At 45.3% G+C, this 16,691-nt stretch overlaps 1 protein-coding gene across 1 annotated transcript in view; it reads right to left on the reverse strand.

Annotated features, from left to right (window-relative positions):
- Nucleotides 1-738: 738 nt before the first annotated feature.
- LOC106551546 (alpha-N-acetylneuraminide alpha-2,8-sialyltransferase-like) overlaps nucleotides 739-16,691 on the reverse strand; it is a 28,395-nt gene continuing 12,442 nt past the window's right edge. The window contains exons 4-8 of the mRNA XM_087712071.1: nucleotides 15,215-15,340; nucleotides 10,140-10,284; nucleotides 7,778-7,890; nucleotides 5,072-5,158; nucleotides 739-1,469 (exon numbers count right to left, since the gene is read on the reverse strand). Of these exons, the coding sequence (XP_087568197.1) occupies nucleotides 1,007-1,469; nucleotides 5,072-5,158; nucleotides 7,778-7,890; nucleotides 10,140-10,284; nucleotides 15,215-15,340 (934 nt within the window). The 3' untranslated portion in view covers nucleotides 739-1,006. The remainder of the gene's footprint in view (nucleotides 1,470-5,071; nucleotides 5,159-7,777; nucleotides 7,891-10,139; nucleotides 10,285-15,214; nucleotides 15,341-16,691) is intronic.

Raw genomic sequence — 16,691 nt, forward strand, 5'->3', positions numbered from 1 at the left:
AGAAGAGGTTCCACAAATCTACAGGGCCGTTTAGGACCGGTTCCAGCTCCCTCTCCCCCACCCGTCCACTCATTATCAAGATGAAGAGCGAGAGGAGGAATTCTGGGAGTTGAAGTCCACAAGTCATAAGCTCTCAAGTTCAAACACTCCTGGGGTTTTTTTTCTAAAGGGTTAGGGGTGCAAGGGTCTTGTAACTTGACAGCTTTAATACTTGCATGATTTAAATGCCAGAGTTTCTGAGCCAACATTTTGGTTGCTAAGCAAGAGCATGGTTAAGTGAGGTTCACCACATTTTACAAGTTGGCCACACCCACCCACTCACATGACTGCTAAGCCACTCCCACTCGCTCACATGGATGGCAAGCCACTCCCACTCGACCACATGGCCGGCAAGCCACTCCCACAAAGCAGGCCACACCTACAGAAGAGGCTCTAAAAATTTTTGAAACCCACCACTGCTTCCCTTCTCTCTCTTCCCTTCCCATTCCTTCCCTGACCAGCCCATCTGATCTTATCTGCAAATCTGGCCCTTTCACAGAACTGCACGGGCTGCTTCCTTTTGGACCGGCTGAAGCTTCCGGATACTTTTCAAGGGCCACCATGTTGGGGACTCAGGATACTCCAACAAATCATTGGCTTGCGACCATCAACCACCTACCTTCCTATTATCTGACATTTCCTCTTAATTTCCCAATGAAGAATTTTTGAAAAAAAAAGAAAAGACTTTGCTCTAGCCAGTTGCTTGATAAAAGCCTATGTTTATTTTTCACAAACATAACAATTGCACATTCCCTTATTTCATCCCTTATTGCCCAGGTTGTGAGAAGAAGTCTGCTGTTTCTGTCCATTAGAGATGTTGTTATGCTAGAAGAGAATGTGTGCAAAGTCCTGTGGAGGCTTGTTTTCCTCAAATTTCCGGTTGTCGGGTTCATGCTTTGGTGGGAACAGTCGCAAACCAACTGTTCTTTCTTTGGCTGATTTATTCCTGGGTTAGGGAATCCAAATCTCACTGGCATTTGCCAAGGTGTAGGTGCAAGACACCCTGGGCAGACATCTTGAGATAATGGGAGAACTCTTCAGACATGTTGTGAACAAAAGGCAGCGGCAACACGTTGTCATAGTAGTGATGACTGATTAGTTTCCCATTTAGGTCATAAACAAAAGGCCAGAAGCCATAGAGAGTGATGTCGTCACAGAACTCCAGCGCAAAACTGGTGAACATAAAACCAGTGGATAGGCGTAGTTCCCTCATCCTTTTCAGTTTCCAATACCTATCGAGGGCAGACAGATAGTGTGGGTGGAGAAAGAATGCCTTATGGGCCAGGCCGACATCCTTCATGATGCGTATAGCATGGTAGCCGACTTTAAGATGATAATTAAAGGATATCGCCGGGATGAGGAAAAGGGCGTTTGGGTAGGCCCGAAGAGCGTTGATAAAATCCGTCTCATAGCCCAACAAATTTTTGAATCTTCAAAAGAAAAAGAAAGAAAAAATAGGAGAGAGAGAGAAAATCCCAAAAGGAAAACCACACCCTCGACCATCCGAAGCATGTGTGAACAAAACAGATTTGCGGGGGTTGGTGCCCATTTTGATTTTTTTTTTTTTTTTTAGCTGTAGGAAGCACACACACACTCCGTCCCCTCCTAGAAGAATGAAATATTTTGGGAAATATTAAAAAGGCAGAATATTTTATTTCCCTAAAGGAGAAATGGAGAAACATGCTCTTAAAAGGCAGGAACCAGCCCCAGTTTCCCTGCCCTACAAGCAGAAACTGAGGAGGCCAGCTTTTAGAAATGCAGATTTGGTAATCCATTCAGAAAGACTGGGTCATGGAGAGAAGGTTTAACGTCTTGGCAATACAGTCACAGAGGAATGGGTCTCCACCAGCGGTGAAATCCTCTGAAGTCTGCTACCGAGCGTGCTATTGTGGGCATGCAGTGCACTCGCGCAGCGCTAAAAAATGAACATTTTGAAGCCTTCTGAGTCTGCAAAGCTAAGTAGAACAGCAAGGGGGAGGAGGGAAGTCCACGATCTAATTAGCTAGAAAGCTGGAAATCCGATAATTCTAGCTAATATAAATCGCGCATCACAGCTGATCGTTGGAAATACCAGTTCGCCTGAAGCGGTAGCATTTTTTGACTATCGGTTCGGGCAAACCGGTAGCCTTTTTTACTACTGGTTCGGGCGAACCAGTCTGAAACACTAGCATTTCACCCCTAGTCTCCATGTTCCCTGTGCTGAATTCTTCCTGTTCGTGGGCTCCAGTGGGAGCCTAAACCACCCTGAAGGGGTAGTGAAGCAAAGGGATGCACCCTGTGAGGTTGGGGAGAGTCGCAGCTCTCCTGTCTGGCCTGGGGTTTTTCCTTCCCCTCAGCCACAGTAAGAAGAAGTCTAAAGATGGCTGCTGCAAAGCTGGGACAAACCAATGAATAATAGCTAAGACTGGTGCTAGAGAGAAAAAGGTGAGCCATGATGGAACTGGGAGAGAAGATTTTTTCTTTGTCTTAAATTGAACCCCAAGAAATAATTAGAACTATTTGCCCAGAACTGAGTGTAAAAGCTGTTTCTAAGCATTTTGAGACTTTTTTCCGGGGGGGAAAAACTAACAAATAGAAAGACTGATTCACGACAGAAATTCAGATAAGCAATAAACAAGAGGTTGATCAAATTAAATCAGGCAAACACCTAGGATTTGCATTTCCTCTTTTGCTATAGAGCCAGCCATGACCCCATGGGAATCTGACAATAGCCAATAAAATATTAAAGGACATGTTCTTACACAGGAACAGGAAGATTAAAGAAGGTACAAAGAAGGCTTCTTTATACCGTGAGCTTCCGGTTCCTGTGCAAGGAATGTATTCTATTGGTTGTTGTAGGGGTCACCGCTGACCTTGTAGGTTTTCTGAGTCAAGCTTGGTTGAAGCTTGCTGGGTGATGCAATGACCCCAGGTAATTTTGTAATACACCGAGCCCAACTGCTAGACAATCCTATAATGTCCTGGAGGGCCATGTCTTAATCCCATCACCCTGGAGCTGGAGGACTTTTCTCTTGTAGATAGGCTGGCCTAGTCTGGCTCAGTGGGCACCAAATATCTGCTAGGGGCAGGGAGTTGTAGGGAGCTCCTCTTTGTCTTTAAAAAGGTGTTTCTCCTTTTCTCATCCAGGGAAATATAATATTCTACACTTTTAATATTTCCTAGAACCGTGATGGCAAACCTATGGAACATGTGCCAGTGATGGCACGCAGAGCCCTCTCCTACCAGTTTGGACCGGTTCGGCCGAATAGATAATAACTTAGCCGGACATGTGACCATACCGGTTCTATCCTGGGCACCACCATCTTTATTTCCTCTTCTGTACATGGGCAGAACAATCTTCATTGAAAAAATGTAATTTCTTTCCCTTTTTTAATGGTAGCGCATGCCAGTCCAAAGATTGGCCGTTTTTTGCAAAAACGGAGGCATTTTCCCCTTCTCCCAGCCTCCAAAAGCACTCTGCAGACTTCAACAGGGCTGGGAGAAGGGAAAAATGACGCCCTTTTCCCCTTCTCCTAGCCCTGCTGAAGCCTGCATTGTTCTTCTTACTGGGTAGTTTCTAAGCGCTCCCTTAGCTCTGACGAAGCTGGAAGGCCCCCACCCCCACCCCGGTCAAAACGTTTCATCACCGTTTTGGTGGGCATGGCTTGGTGAGTGGGTCATGTGACTGAGTGTGCATGAGTGACGTTGGCCACACCCACTCAGTCACATGTCCCCATCTAGCTACACCCACCAAACTGGTAGTAAAAAAAATTGAAACCCACCCCTGGTGGTGCTGCTATCTGTTCTTGTGGTTTCCGGTGCACACATGCCAGAATAGAATAGAATAAAATAGAATAGAATAGAATAGAATAGAATAGAATAGAATAGAATAGAATAGAATAGAATAGAATAACAAGGTTGGAAGGAACCTTGGAGGTCTTCTAGTCCAACCCCCTGCCTGGGCAGGAAACACTATACCGTTCCAGACAAATGGCTATCCAACATCTTCTTAAAGACTTCCAGTGTTGGGGCATTCACAATTTCTGGAGGCAAATTCTGTTCCACTGATTAATTGTTCTCACTGTCAGGAAATTTCTCCTCAGTTCTAGGTTACTTCCACCCTTGATTAGTTTCCACCTTCTGCTTCTTGTTCTGCCCTCAGGAGCTTTGGAGAATAGTTTGACTCCCTCTTCTTTGTGGTAACCCCTGAGATATTGGAACACTGCTATCATGTCTCCCCTGGTCCTTCTTTTCATTAAACTAGACATACCCAGTTCCTGCAACCGTTCGTCATATGTTTAGCTTCCAGTCCCCTAATCCTCTTCGTTGCTCTTCTCTGCACTCTTTCTAGAGTCTCCACATCTTTTCTACATCGTAGAGACCAAAACTGAATGCCGTATTCCAAGTGTGGCCTTACCAAGGCATTATAAAGTGGTATTAACACTTCACGTGATCTTGATTCTATCCCTCTGTTGATGCAGCCCAGAACTGTGTTGGCTTTTTTGGCAGCTGCTGCACACGGCTGGTTCTTATTTAAATGGTTGTCCAATTAGGACTCCAAGATCCCTCTCACAGTTACTAATATTGAGCAAGGTACCGCCTATACTGTACCTGTGCATTTCATTTTTCTTGCCTAAATGTAGAACCTCACTCTTTTCACCATTGAATTTCATTTTGTTATCCAACATCTTCCTAAAAACCTGCAGTGTTGGCGTACTGGGCAGCTGGAGACCCAAAGACCAGTGGCCGGAACGCGCATGCGCATCGGTCAGCTGGTCTTCGGGTTTCTGGCGCTCCATTGTGCACATACTTTACGGTTTCGGCACTTGGTGCCGAAAATGTTCGCCATCACTGTCCTAGAATATTTCGTTCTCCTAGGGGAGAGGTGGGTGCTGCTACCTTTCTACAACAGCAAAATGCCATTTTGCAAAAGGGATCGGAGCGTATGAAAAAACCCCGACGGCCGGTATGTTTCTTAAAGGTTTAGAGCGGCCGCCTTCTTTGCTCATAGACTGTAGTGGATTATTTTTTGTAGTTGCATCATCTTCCTTACCTCTTAGTTAAAATACTGGGGTTGATGGTCACTAAGTGCGTCTTGCTTCCCACATCTTTAGTTCTACTCAACGGAGGCAGGTTAAATCTGGGTGGGGGGAGCAAACGGAAAAGAGGCGCAGAGATGGTTAAACTCAAGCAAACGCATTACAGGTAGTCCTCGACTTACGACCGCAGCTGAGCCCAGAGTTGCCAAATGAGAAATTTGTAAAGTTTTACAACTTTTCTTGCCCCCATTTTGTTAAGCGAATCACTGCGGGTGTTAAATTAAGTGAATCCGGCTTGCCTTTGGTTGTCAAAGTCAAAAGGGGATCGCATGACCCCGGGACACTACAACAGTCAAAAATGAATAGGTTGGTTGGTTGGTTGGTTGGTTGGTTGGTTGGTTGGTTGGTTGGTTGGTTGGTTGGTTGGTTGGTTGGTTGGTTGGTTGGTTGGTTGGATGGATGGATGGATGGATGGATGGATGGATGGATGGATGGATGGATGGATGGATGGATGGATATCATAGATAGTAGATAGATAGATAGATAGATAGATAGATAGATAGATAGATAGATAGATAGATAGATAGATAGATAGATAGGACATAGATAGCATAGATAGATAGACAGACAGACAGACAGACAGGATAGATAGAAGATAGATAGATAGATAGATAGATAGATAGATAGATAGATAGATAGATAGATAGATAGATAGAGAGAGAGCATAGAAGCGCTCTGAGCTTTTGGTAGGACCGTTTTTCGAGCCTTTGTGCGTGCCCTGCCCTTGCCTGCATCCAAAATGGGTCGCCTAGCGACTCCTGGGAGGGAAGTAGCAGGGTGGGTGGGGCCAGCCAGGAGTGGGATTTCGGGGTTCTCTGAAGTGCACAGAAGCTTAGCTAGAGGTTCTCCCGAATCCCTGTGAATCCCCAGCAGCGACCCTGACTGAGGAGGAGTTTTATACCCATAAGATTCCCAAATAAGCGATGGTTTTAATTGCAAAAATACTAGAAATTAGGTTTAATAGAGAAAGGAAGGAGGAGGAGGAGGGGAAAAGAGGAGGAGGAAGGGGAGGGGAAGAGGGAGGGGAGGAAGCGAAAAAGAAAGAGAAAGGGAAGGACAAGGAATAAAAGGAGGGGAAGGGCAGAAGAAGGAAAAGAAGGAGAAGGTGAAGGAGAAAGGGAAGGGAAAAGAGGAGGAGGAGGGGAAAGGAAGAAGAGGGAGGAGAAAAGAAATAGAAGGAGAAGGGGAAGGGAATAGAAGAGAAGGAAGGGGAGGGGAAGAGGAAGGAGGGGAAAGGGGAGGGAAGGAAAATGGAGGGGAGAGAAATAGAAGGAGAAAGGGAAGGGAAGCTAGAGGAGGAGAGGGAGGAAAGGAGAAGGGAAAGAAGGTAAAGGGGAAGAGAGAGGGAAGGAGACAGAAAAAGAAAGAAAAGGGGAAAAGAGGGAGGAGGAAAAGGGGCTGGGCAAGGAAAGAGGGATGCAGACAAAGAAAAAGAAAAAAGAAACGAGGAAGCATAGTGGCAGCAGGAGGGAGAGAAAGGGATAAGTGGAATGGAGGAGAAGGAGAAAGGGAAAGAAGAAGGAAAAGAGAGAGGAGGGAGAGGGGCTGGGGAAGGAAAACGACACGAAAGAAGAAAAACAAAACGAGAGAAGAAAAACAAAAGGAAATGGAAGAGGGGAGGGACAGGGAGAGAGAAAGAGAAGGGGAAGCAGGAGAAAAGAAAGATGAAGGAGAAGATAGGAAAATGAAAAAACTGTTACTTCAATAAACCAAGACTATAAAGATTTCCAGGGTTCCTTATGACCCCCATCCCTTTAACCCAAGCTCCCCCCTCAAAAAGAAGAAACAGGTTCCCCCAACGAGGTTAGCCAAATTGTTTCCTGGGTTATCCCCACTGTGTTGGAAATGTGGAAGAAAGGATGGCACAATTCTACCATATTTGGTGGTCCTGTATTGAGGCCACAAAATACTGGAGAAAGATTCAAAACTGGCTAAAAGATGTTACCGGGGCAAGTATGGAATGGAAACCCGAGACTTTTTTACTAAGCATAAAACCAGAAAACATGAGTAAATCTATATGGCATTTGAGCCTACATATAATTGTGGCCGCAAGAATAACCTATGCCGCAATTTTGGAAATCTACTACCATACCATCGGAAGATGCCATAATTAAAAAAGATATATGAGTGTGGAGAAATGGACAGAACGACAGGTTGGCTGAGGGACAAAGGAGAAACGGAGTATTATCTTAGCTGGAATCTATGCAGAGGTGGGTTCCTATCGGTTCGCACCAGTTCGGTAGAACCGGTTCGTCAAATCTACCGAACCGGTTACAAGAGGTTCCACCAGTGGACCCGGAAAGCAGGCCACACCTACAGAAGAGGTTCCAAATTTTTTTGAAACCCACCACTGAACCTATGGTATATGTGGGCGACAAAGAGAACAGCAGGGACTTAAAACTGGGAAAGTTAAATAGCAGCTGTTAACAATGGGAACTAAAAGTGAACATGGGTGTTGTAATAGATCCCTGAACTTTGTAATGAGAAGATGCTGCTTAGAGACTAAACAATGAGGAAGAAAAAAATGTTGGGCTGTCATGCCGGGGAGGAGGGGAGGGTTTGTATGTTTAAAGCTGTATTTGTATGTCTTATTAAAAATAATGTATAACCAATAAAGATAATTTTTAAAAAAAGAAGAAGAAGAAGGAAGAAACAGCTACCTGATGACAAAATTAGCCTGGTCGATTAGTTGTCCACACTTGCTATCATGCAGGATACCACCGTTGCCAACGACAGCACATTTGCTATACCGGGTATCTGCCAAAGGAAATCTCTAGAGGGGCCATCGGGAAGGAAGATGAAAAAAAAGAGATTGAAAATGCACGTAGAAACAGCTGAATGCAAAAAAATGTTTACACGAACTGGACTTTTAATTCATCCTTCAAATAGACTCGACGGCAAATCAGGGGCCTTTAGCAAGGATTCACTTCAAATGATTTATTTTGTTACCTTTATCCAAAGGGAAGGGACTTTGTGATAGGTCAGCATCAGGGCAATCTGAGAGCTCCGAGGGGGAAGATGGAATGGAGCTGTCAGAGAGACACCGAGGCGAAGCCTGGGTTGTCCGTCTTCCCTCAGATGGAGAGTCAACAGCCCTCAGGTCTGGAGGTGGCTGATGAGGAAGAGGAACAGCTGGGACCAGTGCCTGACGCATGGATGCGCAGAAGGCATCCGCATCCCGTTTTCAGCCTCCGTACGCCTCATTTTCAGCCTCCACACACCCCATTTTCCACCCGTTCCGGGCGACAGGGATTGGAATGGGTGGAAAATGGGGCACACAGAGGCCTAAACTGGGCGCATGGAGGTGGCAATAGACAATGGCAATCCCTGCAGCCTGAAACAGCTAGTGGTTGGGAGGCCAATCCAACCAACAATCAGCTGCTTGTGCTAATCAAGCTGTGCTGAAGCTGAAACTGAAACAAGCTGTTTGCTGTTTGCTGCAAGGAGGCAATTTGCTGAAAGGCAGAGGCCAAAGGGCTGGCTGGTAAGCAGGACTACATTCAATGTATATGACACAGCCAAATTTTCACCCTCTTTTATGGGGGAAAACGTGTGTCTTATACTCCGAAAAATATGGTATATAGCATGTGAAGGATGTGTGCTTGTGTTTTTATTTTTATAGTTATAATGTACACTGAAGATGGCATTTAATTTTGCTCTACAGTGTGCAATGACAATAAAGTAAAGTAAACTAAACTAAATGTGAGAAATGGTCATAAGTCACTTTTTTCAGTGCTTTTGTTAACTTCAAACGGTCACGAAACAAATGGTTGCAACTCGAGGACTTTGTAAGGTCTCTCGGATAACAAGAAAAAAGACACACGGTCAAATCATATCTAGGAAAGTGTAATTCCTCAAGTTGCAAAACAAAAAGAGTTTGGATGGAAACTAATTGAGGAGAGAACCAACCTAGAACTAAGAAGAAATTCCTTAAACAATTCATTAGGGGGTCGGGTTGCCTCCAGAAGTTGCGGGTACGCCAACACCGGAGTTTTTAAAGAAGAGTTTGAACAGCTATTTGTCCAGAATGGTACAGGGCACAGGCAGTGGTGTGGTTCAAACATTTTTACTGCTGGTTCTGTGGGCGTGGCTTGGAAGGCATTGCCTGAAGGTGGGTGTAGCTTGGTGGGTGTGGCAGGGGAAGGATACTGTAAAATCTCCATTCCCTCCCCACTCCAGGGGAAGGTTACTGCAAAATCCCCATTTCTTCCAATCAGCTGAGACTCGTGAAGCAGAGAATAGATGGAGGGGGGCAGGGCCAGCCAGAGGTGGTATTTATCGGTTCTCCGAACTACTCAAAATTTCCGCTACCGGTTCTCTGAACTGATCAGAACCTGATGAATACCATCTCTGGTCACAGGTGTCAAACTCAAGGCCCGTAAACTGGATCTGGCCCACAGGATGCTTAGATCTGGCCCATGGGGCTGCCCTGGAAATAGCAAAGGACCAGCCCATGAAACAAAGCTCCCTTTTCGCTGGCAGAGGGCTGCATGAGGCCATCACAGTCAAAAATGGAGCTCAGAAGGGGAGGGGTTCGCTGACAGAGGGCTGCAGGAGACCGTCACAGAACAGCCGGAAAAAAATCGAGCTGGCCACCCCCACCTTGGCCACGGCCACCCCCAGTCCTCTGAGGTCAAACACAACCCTGATACAGCCCTCAATGAAATCAAGTTTGACACGCCTGGTATAGGGTCTCCTGCTTGAGCAGGGGGGATGAACTAGAAGACCTCCAAGGTCCCTTCCAACTCTTATTATAGGTAGTCCTCAACTTACAATCCCAATTGAGACCAAACTTTTTGGTGCCAACGGAAATCATTTTGGGCAATGTTGTCCCATTTTCCGATCTTGCCATAGTTGTTAAGTCAATCGCCACAGATTTTTTTCCCCCAGCGCTGTCGTCACTTTGTTGCAACAGTCACTAAATGAACTGTTGTAAGTCGAGGACTGCCTGTATTCTGTAAACTCTGCCTGCCCCCATTGGTTTCTTTTCCACCAAAACCCGAAGAACGCATCTTCTCTTACCTTCAATAGAACACTTCTCAGCTCGGCATCCGCAGTTATATTGGAATATATGTCACCATCTAAATTGATGATGGATCCCAGCGGCGTGTTTTCCTTGGTTACCACCAGCCGTTCAGAAGCATTGCAACACTGACCTAGCTCTTTCCTGAAAGAAGGCATCAGCGGGGGTTAACTTGCAAAGGGAACATCCAGGGGCATTGTGTGGAAGCTTCATCATTGGAGGCTTTCAAGAAGAGACTGGACTGCCATCTGTCAAATATAGTGTACGGTCTCCTGCTTAGGTGGGTGTAGGGATTTGGACCAGATGACCTACAAGGTCCCTTCCAACTCTGTTAATCTATCTGTCTAGAATAGGCAAAAAAGTCAATGCAATTCTAAATTGCACTAACGGGGGAATAGGAATAGCATAAAATAGAATAAAATAGAGTATAGAGAAGAGAAGAGTAGAGTAGAGTAGAGTAGAGTAAAGTAGAGTAGTATAGGAAAGGGAATAGAATAGGAAAGAGAGTAGAGTAGAGTAGAGTAGCATAGAACAGAAACGAAACAGAAAAGAATAGGAAAAGGAATAGAATAGGAAATCGAATAGAAAAGAATAGAGTAGATAGAGTAGAGTAGAGTAGAGTAGATTAGTATAGGAAAGGGAATAGAATAGAATAAAATATGAAAGGAAAGGGAATAGGAAAGGGAATAGAATAGAGTAGAGTAGAATAAAATATAGATTAGATTAGAGTAGAGTAGAGTAGAGTAGAATAGAATAGAGTATAGAAGAGAGTATAGAAGAGAGTAGAGTAAAATAGAGTAGAGTAGAGAAGTATAGGAAAGGGAATAGAATAGAATAGGAAAGGGAATAGGAAAGGAAATAGGGTAGGGTAGAATAGAATAGAATAGAATAGAATAGAATATGAAAGGAAAGGGAATAGGAAAGGAAAAGAGTAGAGTAGAATAAAATATAGGTTAGATTAGAGTAGAATAGAACAGAATGGAATAGAATAGAGTATAGAAGAGAGTAGAGTAGAGTAGAATAGAGTAGAGTAGTATAGGAAAGAGAATAGAATAGGAAAGGGAATAAGAAAGGAAATAGGGTAGGGTAGGGTAGAATAGAGTAGAATAGAATAGAATAGAATATGAAAGGAAAGGGAATAGGAAAGGGAATAGAGTAGAGTAGAGTAGAATAAAATAGAGTATAGATGACATTAGAGTAGAATAGAATAGAATAGAATAGAATAGAATAGAATAGAGTATAGAAGAGAGTAGAGTAGAAGAGAGTAGAGTAGAATAGAGTAGAGTAGTATAGGAAAGGGAATAGAATAGAATAGGAAAGGGAATAAGAAAGGAAATAAGAAGGGTAGGGTAGGGTAGGGTAGGGTAGGGTAGGGTACAGTAGAGTAGAATAGAATAGAATAGAATATGAAAGGAAAGGGAATAGGAAAGGGAATAGAGTAGAGTAGAGTAGAATAAAATAGAGTATAGATGACATTAGAGTAGAATAGAATAGAATATAGAAGAGAGTAGAGTAGAATAGAGTAGAGTAGTATAGGAAAGGGAATAGAATAGAATAGAATAGGAAAGGGAATAGGAAAGGAAATAGAGTAGGGTAGGGTAGGGTAGAGTAGGGTAGGGTAGGGTAGGGTAGAGTAGAGTAGAGTAGAATAGAACAGAACAGAACAGAACAGAACAGAACAGAACAGAAACGAAATGGAACAGAATAGGAAAAGGAATAGAATAGGAAAGGGAATAGAAAAGAATAGAGTAGAGTAAAGTAGAGTAGAGTAGAGTAGGAAAAGGAGTAGAGTAGAATAAATTTTATTGTCACTTTGTATGTACACTAATCAGCATACATTAAAATGAAATTTCATTGCATATAGCTCTCATAGAATCACTACCTCCAATATACACTACATACATAAACATGACAAAATACATACATACATATATACATACATACATATGTATATAGCCACATATAGTATTATTGACTCAAGCTCACATGGGGTACTAGTCCGACTCTATAAAACCTCAGTAAGGCCAGGCCTAGAATACTGCATCCAGTTTTGATCACCACACCATGAAATTGGTAGAGACACCTCTTCTGAACTATCACAAATAACCTTTTATAAAGAGTTTTGGGGGAAGTAACTGGGGTTCATAAAACACATAATTCATCATCAGGCTATTTCTGCTGACTGCAGGTGGCTAGTAATTCAGCAGTTAGAATCTCATTGGCTCAAATTTGACTCAGCCTTTCATCCTTCCAAGGTGGGTAAAATGAGGACCCAGATTGTTGGGGGCAATATGCTAACCCTATAGACCGTTTACAGAGAGCTGTAAAGCACTGTGAAGCGGTATATACCGTGTTTCCCCAAAAATAAGACAGGGTCTTATTTTCTTTTGACCCCCAAAATAAGTGCTTGACCTTATTTTCGGGGAGGTCTTATTATTTTTGAGGTGCAGGAGGCGGTGAGTGTGGTCACCTCATGGCTGCTGCTGTGTTGCAATATTTTCAGGGAGGACTTATTTTAGCACATGTGCTCAAAAGCCCAACTGGCTTGTTATCCGGAGAGGTCTTCTTTTGGGGGAAAACAGGCTAAATCTAAGTGCTAATGCTATTGCTGTCACCATTCTCTTAACACAGCTAGTCCTCGACTTCTGACCACAACGGGGACCAAAATTTCCATTGTTAAGCAAGGCAATTTTTTTTTTATCACGTGGCCATGGGAACACTGTCACAGTTGTATATACCAGGACCGGTCATAAGTCACCATTTGAGTGCTGTTATAACTTCAAACAGTCGTTAAGCGAATGGTTATTAGGGCTACGTGTAATAAACCTGCCCTATGCTTAAAGTAATTGAAGGGCAGTCTGGTTGTCACCTCAAGCTTCTTGTGCTTTGCTGATATGTGCTGGCAGTCTGCCATGAACTATGGAGAAGCGGGACAAAAGGGGAAATGCTTGGGAAACCGAAAGTAGGTGCTGTGCCTTCTCCAGAAGCTGCTTCAAGGTCGCCCAGCTGGAAGAAGGACGAAGCAGCATACCAGAATACGCTTGAACTGACCCAGAGATGGGTTCCTACCGGTACAGACTGGTTCAACCGAACAGATAGTAACTCGATCAGACATGTGACCGTACTGGTTCTATGCTGGGTACCGCCATCTTTATTTTCTGTTCTGCACATGGGCAGAACAATCTTCATTGAAAAAAAATGTAATTCCCCCCCCCCCTTTTTAATGGTGTGCGAATTCACAGATCTTTTTTAAGTGTAAAGGCACACACGTGCGGAGTGTACGTCTGGTGTGCACACGAGTGAAGCACACGCAAATTTTTTTGGGCACCGAACCGGTAGTAATGCCGTCAAGAACCTACTCGTGAACTGACTGTAAGGAAAACAGCCAGCAAGATTTTAATTGGTTACTTTGAGAAATGAAAGACAGTTGAGGAGAGAGGAGTGGTACAACACAGGAATTTGGGCGTGCGAATCTCAGTTCTGGCTATGCATTACTGCAATACATTTGATCTCTAATAAAAAATATACCTTTCTCAGGAAATGGAGCCAAGCATCATTTCCTATTTTAGAGTCTTAAGTGTGTGTCAGGTTTGACAGGCAGGCAATCCGATACCTTCTCGAGCTGGTGATATGGGTGAACCATTAGCATTATTATCTCGATCCTTTCCAGTCAGGCTTCAGACCTGGCTGCAGCACAGAAACCGCTTTGGTCGTGTTGACCGATGATCTTTGGAGAGCCAGGGATGGAGGCCACGCCTCCATCCTGGTGCTCCTTGACCTCTCAGCGGCTTTCAATACCATCGACCATGGTATCCTTCTGCGACGACTGCGGGAGGTGGGGGTGGGAGGCGCTGTTCTACAGTGGTTCTCCTCCTACCTCTCGGACAGGTCGCAGTTGGTGTTAGTTGGGGAGCAGAGATCGACCCCTAGGCCCCTAACGTATGGGGTGCTGCAGGGTTCGGTCCTGTCCCCCTTACTTTTCAACATCTACATGAAATCGCTGGGTGAGATCATTCGACGGCACGGGATAAAATACCACCAATATGCGGACGATACCCAGTTGTATCTGTCCGCACCGTGCCAACTCAACGAAGCGATGGATGTGATGAGCCAGGGTCTGGAGGCTGTTAAAGACTGGATGGGGGTCAACAAGCTTGTGCTCAATCCAGAAAAGACCGAGTGGCTGCTGTGTTTCCCTCCCGCGAATTGGCCAAGTGTTTCATCTCTCAGGCTGGAGGGTCACATTATACGCCCCTCAGACAGGGTTTGCAACTTGGGAGTCCTCCTGGACCCACAACTGACCTTCGAACATCATTTGTCAGCTGTGACCAGGGGGGCATTTGCCCAGGTTCGCCTGGTACACCAGTTGCGTCCCTACCTGAACCGGGAGGCCCTCACAACAGTCACTCGTGCCCTTGTGACCTCTAGGCTGGAATACTGCAATGTGCTCTACATGGGGCTGCCCTTGAAGAGCATTCGGCGACTTCAGCTAGTCCAGAATGCGGCCGCGCGAGCGATTGTGGGTGCACCTCGTTTCACCCACGTTACACCTATCCTCCGCGAGCTGCACTGGCTGCCTGTCGATCTCCGGGTGCGCTTCAAGGTGCTACTTATCACCTATAAAGCCCTTCATGGTAGTGGGCCTGGGTATTTGAGAGACCGCCTACTGCCAATTACCTCCACTAGACCGATACAATCGCATCGATTAGGCCTCCTCCGAATTCCATCTACTAGCCAGTGCAAACTGGCAACTACCCGGAGGAGAGCCTTCTCGGTGGCTGCTCCGACCCTCTGGAACGAACTCCCCATGGAGATTCGGACCCTCACCACCCTCCAATCCTTCCGCACCGCTTTGAAGATCTGGCTGTCCCGGCTGGCCTGGGGTTAAGATTCCAACCCCACCCGAATTGTGTGACTGTTGTGCTCTCTTTTAATATGTTGTATTGTTTCCATATTGGAATACTGTTTGTCTTTCCCCCCCCTCCTTTTTTGAATTGTGAGCCGCCCTGAGTCCCCCCAGGGAAAAGGGCGGCATACAAATAAAGGAAATTCAAATTCAAATTCAAATTATTACCTATATTGTCTAACTGCTGTCGCATTGGGTTTCCAAGGACACTCCTGTATAAGCTTCAGCTGCCGCCTTATCACCTTCTCCTTGGACAGTTTTTCAGGCTTAATTAATGGTTCCTGAACTTCAACACTATTATCAAAACAGAAAGAAGAAAACGTTTTTCTCCCGGGAATTTTTGAACAGAACATCCCTTCCCAGACTTGCCAGAACGGCAATACATTTGGGATCCAGCCAGAGGTGAGATTGAAAAATGCTACCAAAAGGTTCTCCGTCCAGTTTCTGGGTGGGCGTGGCCATGGTGGCCATGGCCTACAAAGCCTCCTGCACCATGGTCGGGCTTTCCTCCAGCCTCCAGCGCTTGAAAATGGCCTCCCCCGGGCTCTGGAGGCGCTCAGGAGGTGCTCAGGAGGCCGGAAACAGGTCCATTTTTGGACTTCCGGTACTACTGGTAGCAGAGGTGAGTTCCTACCAGTTCGCACCAGTTCGGTAGAACCGGTTCATCAAATCTACCGAACCGGTTAGAATAGCAATAGCAGTTAGACTTATATACCGCTTCATAGGGCTTTCAGCCCTCTCTAAGCGATTTACAGAGTCAGCATATTGCCCCCAACAACAATCTGGCTCCTCATTTTACCCACCTCGGAAGGATGGAAGGCTGAATCAACCCTGAGCCAGTGAGATTTGAACAGCTGAACTGCAGAACTGCAGTCAGCTGAAGTAGCCTGCAGTGCTGCATTTAACCACTGCGCCACCTCGGCTCTTATAAGAAGAGGTTCCACCAGTGGACCCGGAAAGCAGGCCACACCTACAGAAGAGGTTCCAAAAAAATTTTAAACCCACCACACACACACACACACACACACACACACACAGACTCACACAGAGAGAGAAAGAGAGAGAAAGCAAGAAAGAAATATAGAAAAAAAGAAAAAAAAAAGAAAAAGTGAGAGAGAAATGAAAGAAAAAAAGGAAAAAGGGACAGAGAGACAAAAGGAAGGAGATAGAGAGGGAGAGAAAGAAAACACATGTCCGGCAAGCCAGTCCCACCAGGTCACATGTCTGGCAAGCCACTCCCACAAAGGAGACCACACCCACAAAGTAGAAATTTTTTTGAAACCCATCACTGACCGGTAGGCCCGTTTTTCGCCTTCCCCAGGCTCCGGAGACTTTCCTCGAGCCTCTGGGAGGGTGAAACGGCCTCCTGTGGGATCCAGAGGACATCCGGAGGCCGGGAAAGGGCCCGTTTCTGGACTTCTGGGAAACCCGTTTTTCGCACTCCCAGAGTGCGAGCCTGGCACTTAACTAGCATGATGCGTGGCTGCGTGGAGACTCCTGGGAGGGGTGGGATGGGTGGGGCCAGCCAGTTCTTGAAACAACCGGTTCTGCGAGATGTAAAGCTAACATCCGAACCGGTGCGAACAGGCTGAATCTCACCCCTGGATCTAGCGTCCCCAATCCCGACCTTCAAATGTCAATCTAG

Source organism: Thamnophis sirtalis, unplaced genomic scaffold (genome assembly GCF_051295495.1).
Source record: "Thamnophis sirtalis isolate CommonGarterSnake01/CBP01778 unplaced genomic scaffold, rThaSir2_p1.2 scaffold_4, whole genome shotgun sequence".
NCBI lineage: Eukaryota > Metazoa > Chordata > Lepidosauria > Squamata > Natricidae > Thamnophis > Thamnophis sirtalis.